This window comes from Vespa mandarinia, chromosome 12 (assembly GCF_050613455.1).
Source record: "Vespa mandarinia isolate Hongniang chromosome 12, ASM5061345v1, whole genome shotgun sequence".
Lineage (NCBI taxonomy): Eukaryota > Metazoa > Arthropoda > Insecta > Hymenoptera > Vespidae > Vespa > Vespa mandarinia.
This window is the reverse complement of record NC_140821.1, coordinates 1338418-1356409: the sequence shown is the minus strand read 5'-3', so window position 1 is coordinate 1356409 and position 17992 is coordinate 1338418. Positions and strand designations below refer to the sequence as shown.

The following is a 17992-nucleotide window of genomic DNA, read 5'->3' as shown; positions in this document are numbered from 1 at the left end:
AAGTTATTTCAATGATATTTGATAATGTATAGAAATCAAATTATAACCTATATATATAACGCGCGCGCGTTCTTACTTTTATTTGTTTGTTTTTTCTTTATCTATTTTTTATATTATTAGTAATAATTACTAATTATTATATTATATATATATATATATATGTATATATATATATATAGAAAAGAATCTCTGTAATGTAAGAGACGTTTATTTATTAAATATTCCATAACTTTTACATTATTCATAAATTTTCAAAGAATATGATTGTGTCGTATACCTGAAATTCTTAAAATTAGCTAAAAACTGTTGAAATTCTGGCGAGGAACTGATAATACATGTCCTTTCTTTTCTTTTCGACCAGAAATTTACAATTTTTAATTTATTAACATTAATTGTTCTACCGTTGTTATCATTGAAAACGTCATTTTGTTTATACAAATATGTTACCGACGAAGAAGAGTTCAATATGTATTTAGTCGATAAAGAAGTGAAAGTATTAAATATACTAACGATACATCTTTGAGAGAGTAAAGTTGATTGAAAATGAAGTGAACGGCTTAAATTAATATAATAAATTAATTGAGATATGTGTTCACATTGAAAAATATTAAATTCATTGTACGAATATGTAAACTTGTTTAGATCATATACATTGTTGTTATTATTGCAAATAACATTCTTGTGTTTTTCTAAATCTTTACTAATAATTTTTTGTTCATTTTGATTTTTTTCGAAAGAATAGGATAAAATATTTGATGATGATTTCATTGTTGAAAACCATTCTTGATTTGATTGCGTAGTACTCGACCATGTGTCATTACTTTCATAACATGTTGTTGATTCTCGATGTAAAGTAGTTGAGTTTGTATTAAATGATGATAGTGTGCAATAAAAAGGATATATTGGTACTTGAATGCCAATATTTGTCGTTGTTTTTTTATTGGAATTAAAATTAAGTTCTTTCTTGTTGTTTAGCCTGCAACACACATACATATACGCACACGCATACGTACACGTACACACATATATAAAAATAAACATGATCATTTATATAGTTTTACTTTTCGTGTATTAAATACATGACAAATAAATTTTACTAACGTGTTTATAAATTTCTCTGATTTTCTTCTTATATATTCTTCCAAACGTGTGGTAAATAAAATGAACCAAATAGATACGAAAATGACAACAAAAGTCGTTAATACTCTTGATTTTCTTATGGTACCCCATGATTTGTGACCTTGTTCGATAAAATGTGAAATACTAATTAAGGTACTGTCCTTTTTAATTGCAATTTCTTGTGTAGTTGCCCTTGTTGTTGTTGGATATACCTTGTCTTTGTCAAAATTACAAAATTAAAACTATTTGAAGCAGTTGTGCATTACAATGTATTCATTAAAATATAAATTGTATAGTGGATGGAGTAAAGAAAACCATATTTTTATTTTGTATGTCACCTTCAGAAAGTATCAATTCATTATTGTAATACAGATCATTTGCACAAAGTGCAATCCACAGTCCTATACCACAAAAAAGTAGTATACGCCATCGTACACGAATTAATATTTTTTTTAACATGTCCAATTATTTGTTTGGACATATTTCAAAGACATAAACACAATTAAAAGTTTCTATATAAAATTATATCACATTATATAATACTTGTCAAATTCGATAGATTATTTTCTTATAAAAAAAATACCAATTGTATGAATTTTGTTTTACGTATTAAAAAGTAATTTTGCACATTCAATTTAGTTTCGAAATATTATTAATTAAAAGAACTGTTTTCCCCTTCTGATAGATGATTTTATTTTTTAAAGGTTGAAAGGTAAAAAAAAAAATGACATTCTACATCTTATTAGAATAAACAAGAGATTTCCATATTTATATCCTGAACACTCAGGCGATTAAAAATTGAACCATCAAATCAAAATTTTAAATGCTTTTAAATTAATGAAGAAACTTGTAGAATGTGTAAGTCTCTTCTCGCAACACGTTTAACTGAACTTAATCAACAACTTGCAACAATTGTTAAATTACAAAAAATGGAAGATGAATATGACAAAAGTTCAGTCCTATATTCTAAGGTATATAAAATTTTGATACAACGTATAATAATATATCTAATATATCAATATTAATAATAATTTATCTAAGATTTGTGATTGTCCACATCATATATTACCCACTGGAGAAAATAAGAAAAAAATACCATGTAATATTAACACTTGCAAAACACGAAAAAGATGTACTTGCCTTGGTCAATGCAATAAAATAAGCAAATGTAAATTTTTTATTAATATAAATATTATAAATAAGTATTTACTTTTATTTATTAAATCATTTGCATAATAAAGAGTTAGTGTATAAGAAGGTTATATACTACTATTAATAATATTCAAAATTATTTTTACAATTATATCTTCTTCTTTCTCTTATAAATCATTAGCCTATAAAAATGATGAAAAAATTAAAGAAATCTCAAGTACACAATCATATGATGATAAAGTCGTAAAGAATAATGTACATAATACTGAAATTGGTAAATGAATTAAACGATATCTCATTAAGTAAATAAAATATTATAGACAATATTTATAATATTTAATTAAATGATTTTTATCAAAGGACAGATCTTTAATACAAGATTAGAAAATGTACAGGATTTAGAAAAAATAAAATCTACAAGAAAAGAAATTATACAAGAAAGAATTGACTATGATATATCTGTAACAAGAAATCATGATTATCAGAATACAAAACATGAAAATGAAATTATTCATAAAACAGATAAAACAGAAGATACTTCTATAAAGGTACCAGTGCAAGACAATGATAAAAGTAGAAAACCAGAAGAAATTATGATACTGCCTGATGACAATGATAAAGATGTTAATACAGAAGAAATTAAAATACTGCCGAATGATAATGTAAATGAAACAAATATAAGTTACAAAAGAATTAAAAAAATTGTCATTTATAGGGATAAAATTCTGAAATCTATAATTTTAGTTAAAGGATTATTTATAATCCAGGTTGATTTATCAGGATTTATCTAACGAAAAAAAACAGAAGAGAGATTTGGAGGAGAAGTTGCAAAATGCGAAGCAACATTTAACAAAGCTGAAAGAAAATGGAGAACAGCAAATATCTTACCTAAAAGATGCTTTACGAAAAGCTGAGGAGCAACTTGCACAAGCAAAAAAAGAAACTATTACAATTACTGCTGATAGAGACAGATTATTACAAACTGTATCAACACTAAAGGTAAGTATATCAAACTTGTAAGATGAAAAATTAAAGATTTATTTTCTTAGGAGGAAATAAATAATGTAATTGGCAAAAATGTGTCTTTACATCGCGAATGCCAGGATTTAAAATGTAAATTGCAAACAGCTTCTGAATGTGAAACGAAAACGTAATATACGAAATAATTATATTGTATGATTATCATTTTCTTATAAATATTACATTGGATATTATATTTTTACTTTTAAGTTGCACAGTTGTTCAAGATGAAGTTAATCTTATAAAATCTATAGTTAAACAAAAAGAAGAGGTTTTACAGGCAGAAATAATTGAATTAAAAGGATTGATTGCAGAACTTACAAATGTTACAAAAATACAAGAAAGAAGAATATGTGAATTAACTAACATTTGTAAAAAACAACAATGCGGTTTACGTGATAAAAGTAAAACGATTATTGAAAAGGTTAATAAATTATTTTACGTTCTAACAGATTTTAGATAAGTTTTACGTAAAATGCATTCTTTAGGAATCCAAAATATTCGAAATCCAATCACTACTAAAGTCATATAGTTGCAAATGCACAGGAATGCAAAATGATATTCAAAATTTAGAATCTACTTTAAATAAAGAATCAAATACATGTAATAGTTTAAAAGAGGAGTTAGAACGTTTTAAGGATGATTATAATTGTATGTTAAATATTAAAACAAAAATTATAGAAGAACAAGATGAAACGATCAAAAAACAAAAACGAGTAAGCAATTAACTGCAATACTTATTCCAATTAATATTTGTGATTAATATAAAAAAAATATTGCAATTAATCACAGTATAAATAATCAAATAATCAACGTTAAAATAAAACATAATTTTTATAGACGTATTATATGTAACTGCGTTACATTTAATACTTTAATATATGTAGTACTTTTGACTAAAGTAGTATTACGTCACCTAAGGCGCGTAATTTTGAACGAATCGTATTATTTTTAATTAGATACTTTTAACTAAAAATTATATTTCAAATAATTTTCTCACAGTTATTGCAAGATAGCGAAAGTATGGCTCAACAAGCTGCTTCTGAATTTGAGGAAATTAGGAACGAACTTGTTCATGAAAAAGAAACATGTGAATCTTTAAGAATTGCATTAATTACTGCAGAAGTTCAATTAAATCAAAAATATAATGTGGAATGCAAGAAATGTCAAAATTTAATTGCAGAAGTGAATTTATTAGATCAACAAAAACAAAAAGCATTAATTGCAGCAAAAGAAGCTTTAAGAAAATTATGCATTTCTGTAAGAGATTACCAAAGGGAATTGGTCTTTGAAAGACAGCAATGTAAATTTCTAACATTAAAACTGAAGGAAAAGCAAGATGAAGTTGAATACATTAAAAAAGAATTTGCTTACAAAAAAAAAACAATTGTGCGCAGAACAAGTGACTTTTTATCTTAATAGATGCAGCTGAAGATAGTAAAATTAACAGCAAATTTTATAATGTTTCACTATTCAATTTATTAAAAAGCAAATTAATATAATCAATGCTAAAAGTAACTAAAAATTTGTTATTATATCATTGCATATAACTATCTCTCTCCTTCATTAATTATAACTATATTCTATTGATAATACTTTTTACAAATATTTTAACACATTACTCTTCAAAATTTAAATTTGATATCAATTATTTATATATTAATTTAGATATTTTTACCCTCAATTCAAGGAATAAAAGATTAAAATTCTTTTTATACCATAAAATATTATAGTCAAAATGCAATCTCCAATTTTTGTCAAGAAAATATTTATAAAAGACAGACATGTCATCTGCTGTTAATGATGTTTTACCTTGTGCTTTCAATGTTTCTTGAAACTTATTGCGTTCCTGAATTAAAAAATATGTTAATAAAAATCTTATTGTTTTCTTAACATTTATGAGAAATATTCAGCAATTTTACTTGTACGAAACTCTTGTTATGTTTTGTCCAGAATGTTTGATTCCAAAGCTGGATATCCTGTCTAGCTTCTCTGTATTTTTTCTCCAATTTAGATTCATTATGTGATTTTTTAAAAATAATAGGTCTCAAATTCGAAACAGGATCTGGTTTTCCAATTTGATCAAAATTTACCTCATTTTGTGCCTTATTTATCGATGATTTCTAATGTAAAGCAAATAAATTGTGTGACAAAATAAATGTATTACACTTTATTATGTAAACAGCAAAGTACTTCAAATGCTTACTGAATAAAAAAGACGAATTGTTTTGACTGGATATTTTCTGAATAAGAAAGTACATCTATTACTCATTTTTTATATTATTTACACTTGAATACATGAGTTTTACAATTTCCGTAGAAATATACTAAAAAACATTAACACATGATAATTCATTATGTCTATAAAAATATTTTATTACGAATTCAAAATGGTGATTTCTTTGACAGTTCGTAATTTAAACTAATTAGCATGGAGTATTTATATATCGATTAAAAAACATTAAAAAAGAATTATACATAAATATTAATACTAATATCTAAGAAATAATAATATAATTAATGTCATATATGACGTAATTTTTCATACGTATACTTGCGTCGTAATTGCGTAGTACTTTCGACTAACGTAGTCATAGTATAGACTAGATATTTAACGCGCGAAATTTTGAATGCATTCATTTATTTGTTGTTCATGTTAATTTGTGAAGATCATTAATCAATTTATCTTAATGTCAAAAACTAAAAGGTAATATTAAATTAGAATTATATGTACAAAAGTAAAATTAACATAAATGGTCAACTATAGTTAAATCTTGATCTCATTTTGCATTATTTATATGTATTTATTTATTTTATTAATATCATATCGTAGATATTCAGCAAATTATAAAAAAAATACTATGTCAAAGTTCTGTAAAGCAAAAAATATTTTGGACAGAAGAAAAGAATGTTGGATAAAGCTGTTTAATAAGTATTCACAGCCAGTATAAAAAATTTTAATTTTTATATAAAATTTTCATGCTATTGTAATTTATTTATTAAGAGCATAAATTATTAATCTTTATGTTAAAGGTATTAAACAAAAAAGAAATAAACATTAAAACATTAATGCCAGAAAAAGCTAATACTGATATTTTAGAACTTAATAAAGCAAGTAAAATTACATCTAAACCTGATGTACTTAAAAACCATTCATTGAGTCCTAGAAATTTAATTTGTGATTCATTAAAATATAAAAGAAATTATTTAACAACAGACTCATTTTTAACAAAGAGAAATTCATCAAATCTTTTACCTACATCAAGAGATGAAACATATACTGACAGATATAATGGTAAACATATAAGTGATGGTATAATGTATAAAAAATATTTGTGTCATATATTTCATTAACTTAATTTTTATCTCTTATAAGATTATACATCAGTAAACACACAATTTAAGAATATAGAAAAAGTAAAAGACATCAAAGAGTATCGAGATGACATAAATACAATATATCCCACAAGGTTATAGATTATGCATTGTATATATTTCGTATCATGAAAAATATAAGTTAAAAAAGCTTCTTAATTTGATTTTAGAGTAATATGGAGTATTAGCAGTACCAGTCTATCAATAATAAATCTTGTATCAAATAAGATTATAAATATTAGAAAAATATATGAACATTCTATATCTGACAGTAGCACAAAATCAGAGGATACTAATTGCTCAGCAAAAAATATTGAACTACAAGGAAGTAAAAAGTTTTTTATACAAACACAATTATTTGATTCTGATTCTGATTAAAAAATATTGAAGATTAATAAATTAAATAATGCATTATATATATATATATATATTTATTTATTTATTTATAGATAATAAATAAATAGTGTTATGGTTAAAATATTAAGATCATAGTTAAAAATCAAGATGAGATTGTAGCTTTAGTAATAAAAATTCGAGAACAATATTAATAGATTATTTATATTAATTTCTTATTATTTATTATCGTTATTTTATTAAATGTATTTTAATTTGTTCGCTTGTCGTTTGTCCAGAACCTGGTAATTTATTATATATTCTTGTACCTTAGGAAAGAATAGGAACTATTCGTTCATAGGTTGGTAATACTATGTTTACGGCTTACGAATAAAATAGTGATTTGTTTGCGGCATTTTTCTACAAGCTAAGAAAAGTAGTAAATGGCTGTGTAGAAATTAAATTAGTTGGACTGATCGTTGGAAATATAATGGAATCGAGCAATGAGCAAGCATCAGGAATTGTCGAGGCAAATCTCAACAATGAACAAGAGCACAATGATGAGGGCATGGAAGAAACGGAGGATTATAGTTTCGATGGAGAAGAATATCGGCACTTCGTACCGCGAGGAAGAGGTAGCTTCAGGTGCGTCGTTCTTGTTTACTCCTGGATTAATTTTTTATTTTTTGTTCTGGGTAGAATTTTATTTATTTAATTAGGATTAGGTTACAATTTTCTTTAGCAAAATCGTCGACCGATTTTTTTTTGTATGATTGACAAAGAAGAACAACAAACATTGTGTCGCGTGTTAAAGACGATCACATCAAGAACATCGTTTTTCAATGGTATTACGATGAAGTAACAAAATGCAATTTCATGCACTAAATGTAATTTTACAAGATCAACATTAATCGTCCAAGGTGAAAGGTTTTGTACCTTCCATTTATTTCAGTGCCAAAATTCGACGTTAACAATTATGAGTTGGAGATGTAGAGTTTTTATGCAGATTGAAGTATCCAAATTTCGTACGTGGACATTCCAAGTCATGGCTTAGATTAGTTATTAAAGATAGCTCAAGTGTATAAAAATAATTTAAGGGGTCGTGGCAGAGGTGGTTTTGATTTCCCGATGAGAGGCGGTCCTCCAAGGTTTCGAGGCAGAGGCTTTGGTCCAAGGGGTCCGATGTTCCGTGGGGCTAACAATGGATATCCGTTTGAGGGTCCACCACGACCAAACTGTCCACCTGGTCCAGCTGGTCCACGTTTTAGAGGGCCTCCACCATTTGATCCAAGCTGGGGACCTATGGGACCACCTAACATAATGGGACCACCAAATCTTATGGGACCACCAGGAATGGTAAAGAATATTTTTTTTTTTTATATATATATGTATGTGTATATATACAATGTATGTAGGAACAATGTTTATATCATGATGAGTCTTCTCAGATATCTGTGTTTTCTTTACTGATATATTCAGTAAAATATGTTTAAAAAATTATATAATAAATTATTATAAAACTCAATGCATTCTGGTAAAAGCAAAGCAGATGGGAAACATTGTATGAGAGTAAACAACTGGAAGAATATCGGTATTTGTTAAAGTTTATGTCATTTGTACTTCCCTTATTTCCCTTACAAAAATCAATCTATAATATTGAAATGGCTTTACAAAAGAACATTCCTTATGATAGTTCTTTTCTTTTTTGCCTGGTATCCCTTTGTCTATTACATGTGTTAATAGCCACCACCGCATATGATGAATGGTCCCATTGGGACAGGACCGGGACCGTATGGGCCACCTCCTGGAATGGGACCACCCAATATGAATAGCGTAAGCTAGTCATAAGTGTAATAGCAGAAGTATAATGTGTAGTATAACAAAAGCAATTGCAAGGTGTGTAACAGATTCCAGGTCAACAACAAAACCAGCAGCAACAGAGTCAACCACAAGCAAACATTCCAGGACTTGATCTTAATGGAGAAGTTTGGGTAGAAACTAAAACACCAGATGGGAAGTCATATTATTATAATATTCGATCTAGAGAGACAACATGGACAAAGCCTGAGGGATCAAATGTAAAAGTCATGGTGCAAGATCAGGTCAGTAATTTTTATAAAATAATAAAATAATAATTTTATTATTTCTAAGATATTTTGATATACGATAATTATGATTTTATGTTTACTACATTAGCTAGAACAATTAGTACATGGGGCATCAAAGCAAACAGCCCGTGCTACCACGCCTACTTCCACACCTACTACTCCAACACAAGTTAATGAAAATAGAGTATCTCAAAGTAATGAACAGTCCTCCTCTAATAATGCAGATGCATTGAATCAGATGAGTACTGCACCTCCAGGTACAGGACCACCACCTTCTCTGAATGATGCTCCAGATGTCAGTACACAAGCATCAGATTCAAATCAAACTAATGGTAATAAAATCTCTTTTATATTATTATTTATTCCAATGATTCATATATATATATTGTGTCACTTTATAAATTTTAAAATATACTTTTTATATGAAAGGATCAGTACCTGCAACAGTTGCAAATGCACCAACGATAAATACATCAACCATAAATACGAATATAATGCAGCCACCACCAAATATGATGCCAATGCAACATAGAATGCCCAATCAGTTTGGTGGTCCAATTCCAACTCAATTTGGTACAGCTCCATTTGGCATGCCACCACCAGGATTTCAACCATTTGGTGGTTATGGTCCACCACAGACAAATTGGGGTATATTAGAGAAATATTTCTAACTAAAATTTTATGTGTGATTGAGCATAGAAAGTATTGTATAATTTGTTATTATTAGGTATGCCACAAATGCCACATGGTGTAATGACTTCCCAAGCTCCTGCCGAAGATCCAGCTATATTAGCACAACTTGATTCTGAATTAGTTGCATCAGCCATGATTTGGACAGAGCACCGTGCTCCAGATGGTAGACTATATTATTATAATAGTAAAGCAGGAGAATCTGTGTGGGAAAAACCACAGGCATTGAAAGACTTAGAAAGTGAGTTAAAAATAAACAATACAGTTAATTCGTGCTGTTAGTTTATAATTAATAGTTTAGAAATTATTAATTTAAGATTGTTATGCAATGTAATATTTACGAAGACATTATTTTCTTCAAACATTATAATAGATGCAAAATTAGCACTTCGGCAAAAAGCAGAAGAGGTATCAACTACCACTTCTACCACTACTGCAACTACCTCCAGTACCAGTAATAATAAAAGCCCTTCTGAAGTTAATAAGCAAGAAGTAAAACAAGAGAGTACTCATGATACCAAAGATAATGCAAAAGAAACTGAAGCTAAACCCAAGAAAGAAGAGACATCTTCGAAGGAAGCAGTTAAACCTCAGGATAAATCTAGACCAATATCCAGTACACCCGTACCAGGAACACCATGGTATGTTTGAAACAATCTTTAATATAATATTATGGTAATACACAATTTAATAATATATATTTATTTATTTAGGTGTGTCGTATGGACTGGTGATGGACGTGTCTTTTTTTATAATCCCTCGTCAAGAATTTCTGTATGGGAAAGACCAGATGACCTTATCGGCCGTCAAGACGTGGATAAGATGACATCTACGCCACCAGATGCAGTCGGAACACCAAAACCTATACGGCAGTCGGATACAAGTGAAAGTAGTGACGATGATCAACCAACTCCAGCTAAGAAAATTAAACAAGAAGAGCCTAAACGTATGTTGCATTTGAAATAATACTTCCTTAATGATTTGTGAATTAAATAGCATATAGTATTTTTTTTTTTTTTTTTTTTTTTATATAAAGCTGCTACCGTAAAAGAGGAAGAGGACAAGGATGGTAAGAAAACGATCGACATTGGGAAGGAAGCAGCGATCGAAGCTGAAGTGAGAGCAGCGAGAGAAAGGGCGATTGTTCCGCTTGAAACTAGGATTAAATCGTTTAGAGATATGCTTGCAGAGAAGGATGTAAGTTTTGTTTAGAATAATTCGACTATATAAATTTTTTATGCATATGTAAAAACTCTATTTATATTAATAAAATATACAATTGTATATTAGGTATCGGCATTTAGCACATGGGAAAAAGAGCTTCATAAAATCGTGTTCGATCCACGTTACTTGCTTTTAACGTCCAAAGAAAGGAAGCAGGTTTTTGAAAAGTATGTGAAGGAAAGAGCGGAGGAAGAAAGACGTGAAAAAAGAAATAAAATGAAAGAACGTAAAGAACAATTTCAAAAACTTTTGGAAGAAGCTAATCTTCATGGGAAGTATGTAAAATATATTCACATAAAAAAAAAAAATATATCGATAATAGAGTTGTACAAATATGCGTTTTAATTTTCAGATCATCATTTAGTGATTTTGCACAAAAGCATGGGCGTGACGAACGATTTAAGAATGTGGAAAAGATGCGTGAACGGGAAAGCCTCTTCAACGAGTATCTTCTGGAAGTCCGAAAAAGGGAAAAAGAGGAGAAAACCGCCAAGCGAGAGCAGGTATTCTTAATTTATTAAAATAATAATGATTTTACAGTGACGCAACAGCTACTTTTTAAACTTGTTGTTCGAAAACTTGCAGTTATTTTCAATATTTAATATTCTAATAAAAAAGAAAAGAACTTACGTTTTCTTCACACAATCTGTTTATATAGATGCATTCAAAAAACTTTAATTTATAGTATATTAAACATGATGACGAGTTAAACATAAGAATATTTTTTTATATAACGTTATGTTTTGATATTTCACAAAAAAAAAAAAAAAAAAAAAAAAAAATAGAAAAAAGAAAAGAAAAAAAAATTAATAAATTAAAAAAAACATTCAATTATAATTTAATTTATAATTTTTTGTTAAAATATTTTAAATGTATTCTCTTATACTCTACGTTTATCATGAATGCATCTTGATCTTCTATATTTATGGAAGAGTGATATAAACAGAGTATTTTGTTTAAGTTAAATATCAATAAGATTCAATACTTTCGTTTCAGATATTTCAGTAAGATCTTCTAAGTTATATCTTTTAATTTTTCTTATAAAGTCATATTAAAAATAGTTTATAAAGATCGAGTGAGAAAAAAAAAAAAAAAAAAAAAAAAAAAAAAAAAAAAAAAAAAAAAAAAAGAAAAAGAAAAAAAAAAAAGAAAACGAAAAATCTGTAATTGCAAAGTAAGATGCACTTACAAGAATTAGTACTTATTAGAATGCTGAATTTTGTTTAGATTCAGCATATATTTGTGCTTTGAAGAACTTCCATTAATTAAATTATCCAAAAGATATATATATTTATATTATTCCATTAGTTAGCAATGTTTAGCATTGATTACTGACGTAAGAAATAAATGATAGACAAGACACCATGATTGCTTTAGTTCGAAATATATAATGCGACTTCTTAAATAATTAATAATATATAGTTGATTAATTATATATTTAATGAAATATGTATTTTCAGATATAAATAATTATTCTTTCAGGTTCCATAGGTATGTTATTATTTTGTTCCACTTGTATGATTACATATAAAATGAATTCCTAATATTTATGGCTGAAGAACACATACCAGGAGAAGTTTCTCTAATCATTCTCTACTCCAGTAGATTTGTTCGATAGAGAAAATTTTTGTAGCTCTAAGACGGGAGATGTAGAGAATAAAATCTTAGTATGTGACGGTTCCTTATATACTTATGTGTTCTGAACTCTCCACTTCAGTCAGGAGGCAGGCAGGACAGGTTCCGTATGTGGAGTGGCTTGGTTCTGAAGCTGGTTGGTGGCATGGATGATGTCATCTACCATCCCCACCTACACTACGTGGCACAGTTGGCACACCCTCGCGCGCCGCATTCTTTACTCCAAACCAGAGTCATGAGAATGAACGAACTCGGTATTTGTATATTACTCGTAATCCTCGTTACTTCAAAAGATTAACTTTTCCCCAAAATTAAAAACAATATCGAAAGAGTTACATGATGAGAATCGCAAGAGAGTTTTATCTCACAGGGTAGCTTTACTTGCAAATACTTTGATATGCATTATTTCGTTCTCGGGACTTAAAAAAGTTTATTATTTTGTCGGTATTAAAATTTGTATTCAATGTATCGAAGCAAGAATGAAATCTTATATTATTTATTTTTACATTTTTATTATCACAATTTTAAATAAAATTTAACAATTTTGATTGCAGAGTATAGAAATCATTTGAAAGTTAATAGTTAATCATTAATCGTTCTTGTATCGAAGCATTATAAGTCATGTGTTTGAATTAAGAAATAAAAACTTTATGTACATATCTTAAAACTACATACATATATATGTATATATTACAGTGATATTTCACATATACATATATATATGCGTGTGTATTTTCTGTTTAATAATTTTATTTACGATTTAAGTATTTTTATTATATCACGTAAATATACATGTGCGAGAGAAAGGATTTAGACTTTATTAGAGTACAAAGTCACAGTGATAGATCAAATTTTTGTAGTAACGTGGTATGATGGTTAAATGGGAATAATGGGGAGTATGCATTTGTATAACAGTAGATTTATGTTCTTTTATGAAAATAATGATTAGATATGAAAGTAATAAAGGTGGACATCATAGGGTAGTTAGATTGTAGTTATCAAGTTGATTATGTAATACTAAATCTTTCTTCGTTGAAAATCAATGTGAAAAAAATAGGTTCCAATTTGTGGCATAAAAAAAAAAAAGAAAAAAAAAAAGAAAAATAAAAAAAAAATAAAAAAAAAGAAAAAAAGAAAAAAAAATGAAAGAGAAAAACCTGTAGAAATATTTCACAATTAAGAATTTTTTTCTTTAATTACTAGTAAAAAATATCATAAGAAAGAGGATAGTTACTATACGAAATTCCGAAGTCGTCCGTAAATTACGCAATGGGAATGACAGAGGGTAATAAATCATTTTTATGTTTTAGCAAGATAAAAAAAAATTAAGCTGGATTAATAATTAAGATAGAATCATTTATAAATATAGTTAGTTTTAAATATTAATTTATATATATATATATATATATACATATACGCCTACATACATACATATGTATATATATGTATATATATATGTATACATTCTCTTTCATATTTATTATTTAATAGAGAAAAAATTATATCAATTATTTTTATAGCAAGAAATATAAAAAAGAAAAAGTTGTTAGTGCTACAATGCCACTATAAGATTGTAGAACTAATACTCTAAATACGGAACTTGAAGAAATAATTAAAAGGAAAGTAAGAAGTAGAGTTAATAGCTCGTTTCGTAATTTGGACGGCTAAAAATTTCTGAAATCATACAAACTCGACAATAACTTACTAACATATTTTTTCTTTTCAGCAAGGGAAGGCGTTAAAAAACATATCCATATTTTAAAGCAAGTTGTCATTAAATCAAAACAAAATACTTTCTTTTCTTAGGAAACAGAGTTACATTAATTTCAGAATTAATTTCGATTTCATGTATTTCGCTCTAGTATGTATGAATGAATGTGTAAATATAAATGTTTTATATGTACAATATATAAAATTTGATGTATGTATATCTCTGTATGGAAGTGTATGTATATTTGTTTAATGACAGCTTGCTAAAAACTAATCATTTTTACAGCTTTAATGAGTATACTTTTTTTCAGCAGAAAACAGCATATTTCATAAAAAATTCCAACAAATAGAGCCCTTAAAGTTGTGATATCTCCTGACGCGAATGAATATTATTCAATATTTGTTCTACCCATTACGAAATACACAATTTGAAAACCATAATACAAGGTTTGCAAGTTGAAATAGTTTGATCCACATTACAAATAATTACTTTACATGATATAATTATAAAGTGATTGTAATGTGGTTATAAGCGTGTACTCATTGGTTGGAAATATTATTAAGCGTGCATGATAAATCCGAGCCAAAACAATTTACAATTATAATAAAGATTTGTAAAATAATAGTAAATAAGCAAAATTGTTGTTATTTCTCAATAATGACGATCTTATGATGAATGTATTTCAGGTGAAAAAGGAATTCATAGCAATGCTACGTGAGCACAAAGACATTGACAGACATTCGCACTGGAGTGACTGTAAGAAAAAATTGGAATCTGATTGGAGGTACAGAGTCGTAGAATCAGCAACCACTAGAGAAGATTGGTTTAGAGACTATATTCGTATTCTGAAGGAGGAAAGGAAAAAGGAAAAGGAGAAAGATAAAGATCATCGGCACAGAGATAAAGACCATCATAAATCAGAGAAGAAGGACAGGGATCGGAAGGATGTGGATAAGTATAAAGAAAAATCTAAGGACAAATCTGATAAGGATAATAAGGAAAAGAAACAGAAACGAACAGATACTGGAACTGAAGAAAATGGCAAGGAGAAAAAGGAAACGGTTGAGAAAGAAAGCGGAGAGTTAGAAGAAAGTGATGAAAAAAATACAAAAAAAGAAAATGATGTAAGTTCTCTATCGTCATTTTATATTTTTAATTATTGTTAACGTATTATATAATTATAACGTATACTTTTATAGAAGGAAGAAGGTGATGATCATTCCGATTCCGAGGAAGATCGCGAGAAACAGAAGCGAGAACGCGAAAGAAGGGCAGAGGCAAGTTTACGAGAAAGAGAAAGAGAAGTACAGAGAACATTGGCTACACATCTTCGAGATCGTGACAAAGAAAGACAGCATCATCGCCATACGGAAGCTGTTCAACATTTTAGTGCACTTCTTGCTGATCTGGTATGTATCAAAAGTTTAGTTTTAAATAAGCTAATTCAGATATAACATCTTTCAATAAAAATGTTTTTTTGAAATGCAGGTGAGAAACGGTGATCTTGCGTGGAGAGAAGCGAAACGACAATTGAGGAAGGATCATAGATGGGAATTAGCGGAGAGTTTAGATCGTGAAGAAAAGGAACGATTGTTTAATGAACATATCGAACAACTTGGTCGAAAAAAGCGAGATAAATTTAGAGAGGTTTTAGATGAAGTAGGTGCTTCGACCGAACTAACAGCATCTTGGAGAGATATTAAAAAATTATTAAAAGATGATCCTAGATATATTAAATTCTCATCTAGTGATCGGGTACGTTGATGATAATAAAATTTAAGAATTATTTTTTAAAAATATGTATTAATTGTGTATTGTATTCTTTTTTTCTTCTTTTTTTTCTTTCTCTTTTTTTTTCTTTTTTTTTTTTTTTTTTATGAATAGAAATGTGAAAAAGAATTTAAAGAATACATAAAGGATAAACTTGTTGCGGCTAAAGCAGATTTTAGAGAACTCCTGCAGGTATGCAATGTTTTCTACGTTAACGTATTGAACATATTTAATTCCTATACATCTATGTTTCTACTAATTTTTTAGGAAACAAAGTTGATTACCGATAAGACGTATAAAAAGGTGCAAGAAAATAGTGCTTGCCTAGCCGAAATCGAAGAAATTTTGAGGAAGGATCGACGTTTTCTCGTATTAGAAGCGGCAGCTGCTGAACGAACGCGACTATTAATGGGATATTTGGAAGAATTAGCACGAAGAGGACCACCTCCACCTCCCACAGCATCTGAACCATCAAGAAGACCAACCACGAAGTAAATATGATTAGATAATTTTTCTAAACAAACTATAAATATAAAAAAAAAAAAGAAAACAAAAAAAGAAAAACGAAAACCCCATACAATGTGCAAATATGATATATTATTTTTATTTCAGTTAAAACATTTGAATCAACAAGTGAAAACATAAATGTGGTGCCCAAAAAGAAAATGAGTTATTGAATCTATTGCTATAGTTGGATTGAAGTACTTTACACGCAAGGTGATAATCGTATGTAATTATAGGTATCAATAAAATAACACCAATTCCACACAGTTAAACGTGTGCCGTGTTATACAGAGTACTAAGTTACAATCTGACTTATCCGTTGAGAATCATATAAGGCAAAAAAGTGTATTATGAAAATAAATACATAGGTATTTATTACATTATCAGATTTAAGATCTATAGGATTGTCCGGTTTATAGTGCAAAATATGCTTTTATAATTCTTTTATATAAATTTTCATGTGTAAAGGCAAAACTTTAGAATGCATGAGATGAACACTCAACTCAGCTGTGTGCGTTTGAAATTGTGTAACTGATGATAATTTATTAATTATTTATGTTAGAAAATAATTTCTTTAAAGAAACGTGTACCATAAGGCAATTTATGACAATCAGATGAGGTATATTTTTTAAACGCACGATTATAGAAGATCTTTCAAAAAGTTAAGTTATTTGAACCAGTTATACAAACACAGCGTAATAAATGTAAGTATATGATAAAAAAAAGATTAAAAAAACAAAAAACAAAATAACAAAAAAAAAAAAACAAAAAAGGAACCGACTAGAATATAATCTGATGCTCTACGATAGTTCATATTCCTCTCCGTACTTGATGTTATAGGAATGCATACATACTTGTCCTGTTAAATACGAAGATATTGAAAGTTTCCACGAACAATTGCTTCTGTATATTAATCATTATCAACAACTTAAACCAAGAAAGACAACAAGAATTTATATACAAAATTCATGAGTATGATAAATCAGAAATTGTAAAGCGTATAATACTCATTGTAGAGTTGTATCAAGAGCCAGTATATTGTTGTATTTTCTCAGTATACTCCATATAAAAATCTATATTATGAAAATGATTTTATTTATATTTGTATTAGTTAAATTTTAATTTTTTTATCTTTTTTTTTTTTCTTTCTTTTTTTCTTTTTTTCTTTTTTTCTTTTTTTTTTTTCTTTTTATCAAATTTGACTTGTTAGCAATTTCCTTCGTCGATCGTAAAGAAAATTCTTCTTGAAGAAGATTGATCCACAAGAATCCCTTAATTCTTCTTACATGTTCTTGTTTCATTTATATTAATGCAACATTGATCTCTATACAAGGTTCTTAAAAAAAAATGG

General features: G+C 27.9%; 4 protein-coding genes across 12 annotated transcripts; 2 read left to right on the top strand and 2 right to left on the bottom strand.

The window, feature by feature from the left end:
• Positions 1-235: 235 nt before the first annotated feature.
• LOC146872632 (uncharacterized) lies at positions 236-1690 on the bottom strand. The gene is made up of 3 exons (XM_085660492.1): positions 1458-1690; positions 1102-1336; positions 236-976 (listed from the first exon to the last, which is right to left on the bottom strand). The coding sequence occupies exons 1-3, from the start codon at positions 1576-1578 to the stop codon at positions 238-240; spliced, it is 1095 nt and encodes a 364-aa protein (XP_085516618.1). The 5' UTR covers positions 1579-1690; the 3' UTR covers positions 236-237.
• LOC118448933 (uncharacterized) lies at positions 736-4814 on the top strand. The gene is made up of 11 exons (XM_085660489.1): positions 736-905; positions 1175-1272; positions 1824-2090; positions 2161-2287; positions 2453-2545; positions 2632-2933; positions 3052-3270; positions 3321-3421; positions 3502-3715; positions 3780-4007; positions 4294-4814. Exons 3-11 carry the CDS (start codon positions 1974-1976, stop codon positions 4708-4710), a joined length of 1818 nt encoding a protein of 605 aa, XP_085516615.1. The 5' UTR covers positions 736-905; positions 1175-1272; positions 1824-1973; the 3' UTR covers positions 4711-4814.
• Positions 4815-4828: 14 nt separating this feature from the next.
• Coa8 (Cytochrome c oxidase assembly factor 8) lies at positions 4829-5720 on the bottom strand. Its single transcript, XM_035882887.2, has 3 exons — positions 5498-5720; positions 5214-5414; positions 4829-5140 (listed from the first exon to the last, which is right to left on the bottom strand). Exons 1-3 carry the CDS (start codon positions 5561-5563, stop codon positions 4940-4942), a joined length of 468 nt encoding a protein of 155 aa, XP_035738780.1. The 5' UTR covers positions 5564-5720; the 3' UTR covers positions 4829-4939.
• A 1661-nt stretch (positions 5721-7381) lies between these two features.
• On the top strand, positions 7382-17731 carry LOC118448943 (transcription elongation regulator 1). 9 transcript variants are annotated; one of them, XR_004840280.2, is made up of 19 exons: positions 7382-7644; positions 8097-8355; positions 8743-8832; positions 8907-9101; positions 9196-9439; positions 9537-9755; positions 9835-10038; positions 10171-10438; positions 10511-10743; positions 10834-10994; positions 11088-11296; positions 11374-11524; positions 15054-15491; positions 15567-15776; positions 15856-16122; positions 16252-16329; positions 16405-16628; positions 16750-17009; positions 17110-17731. XR_004840280.2 is itself a non-coding variant. In XM_035882907.2 (19 exons), the coding sequence occupies exons 3-19, from the start codon at positions 8128-8130 to the stop codon at positions 16751-16753; spliced, it is 3423 nt and encodes a 1140-aa protein (XP_035738800.1). In that variant the 5' UTR covers positions 7570-7644; positions 7952-8024; positions 8097-8127; the 3' UTR covers positions 16754-17731. The 9 variants fall into 9 exon arrangements, 7 of the variants coding, with proteins under 7 accessions (XP_035738798.1, XP_035738796.1, XP_035738794.1 ...); XR_014982826.1 differs by having other exon boundaries at positions 16750-17345; positions 17482-17731; XM_035882907.2 differs by adding an exon at positions 7952-8024 and having other exon boundaries at positions 7570-7644; positions 16750-17731.
• The last annotated feature ends 261 nt before the right edge of the window (positions 17732-17992 follow it).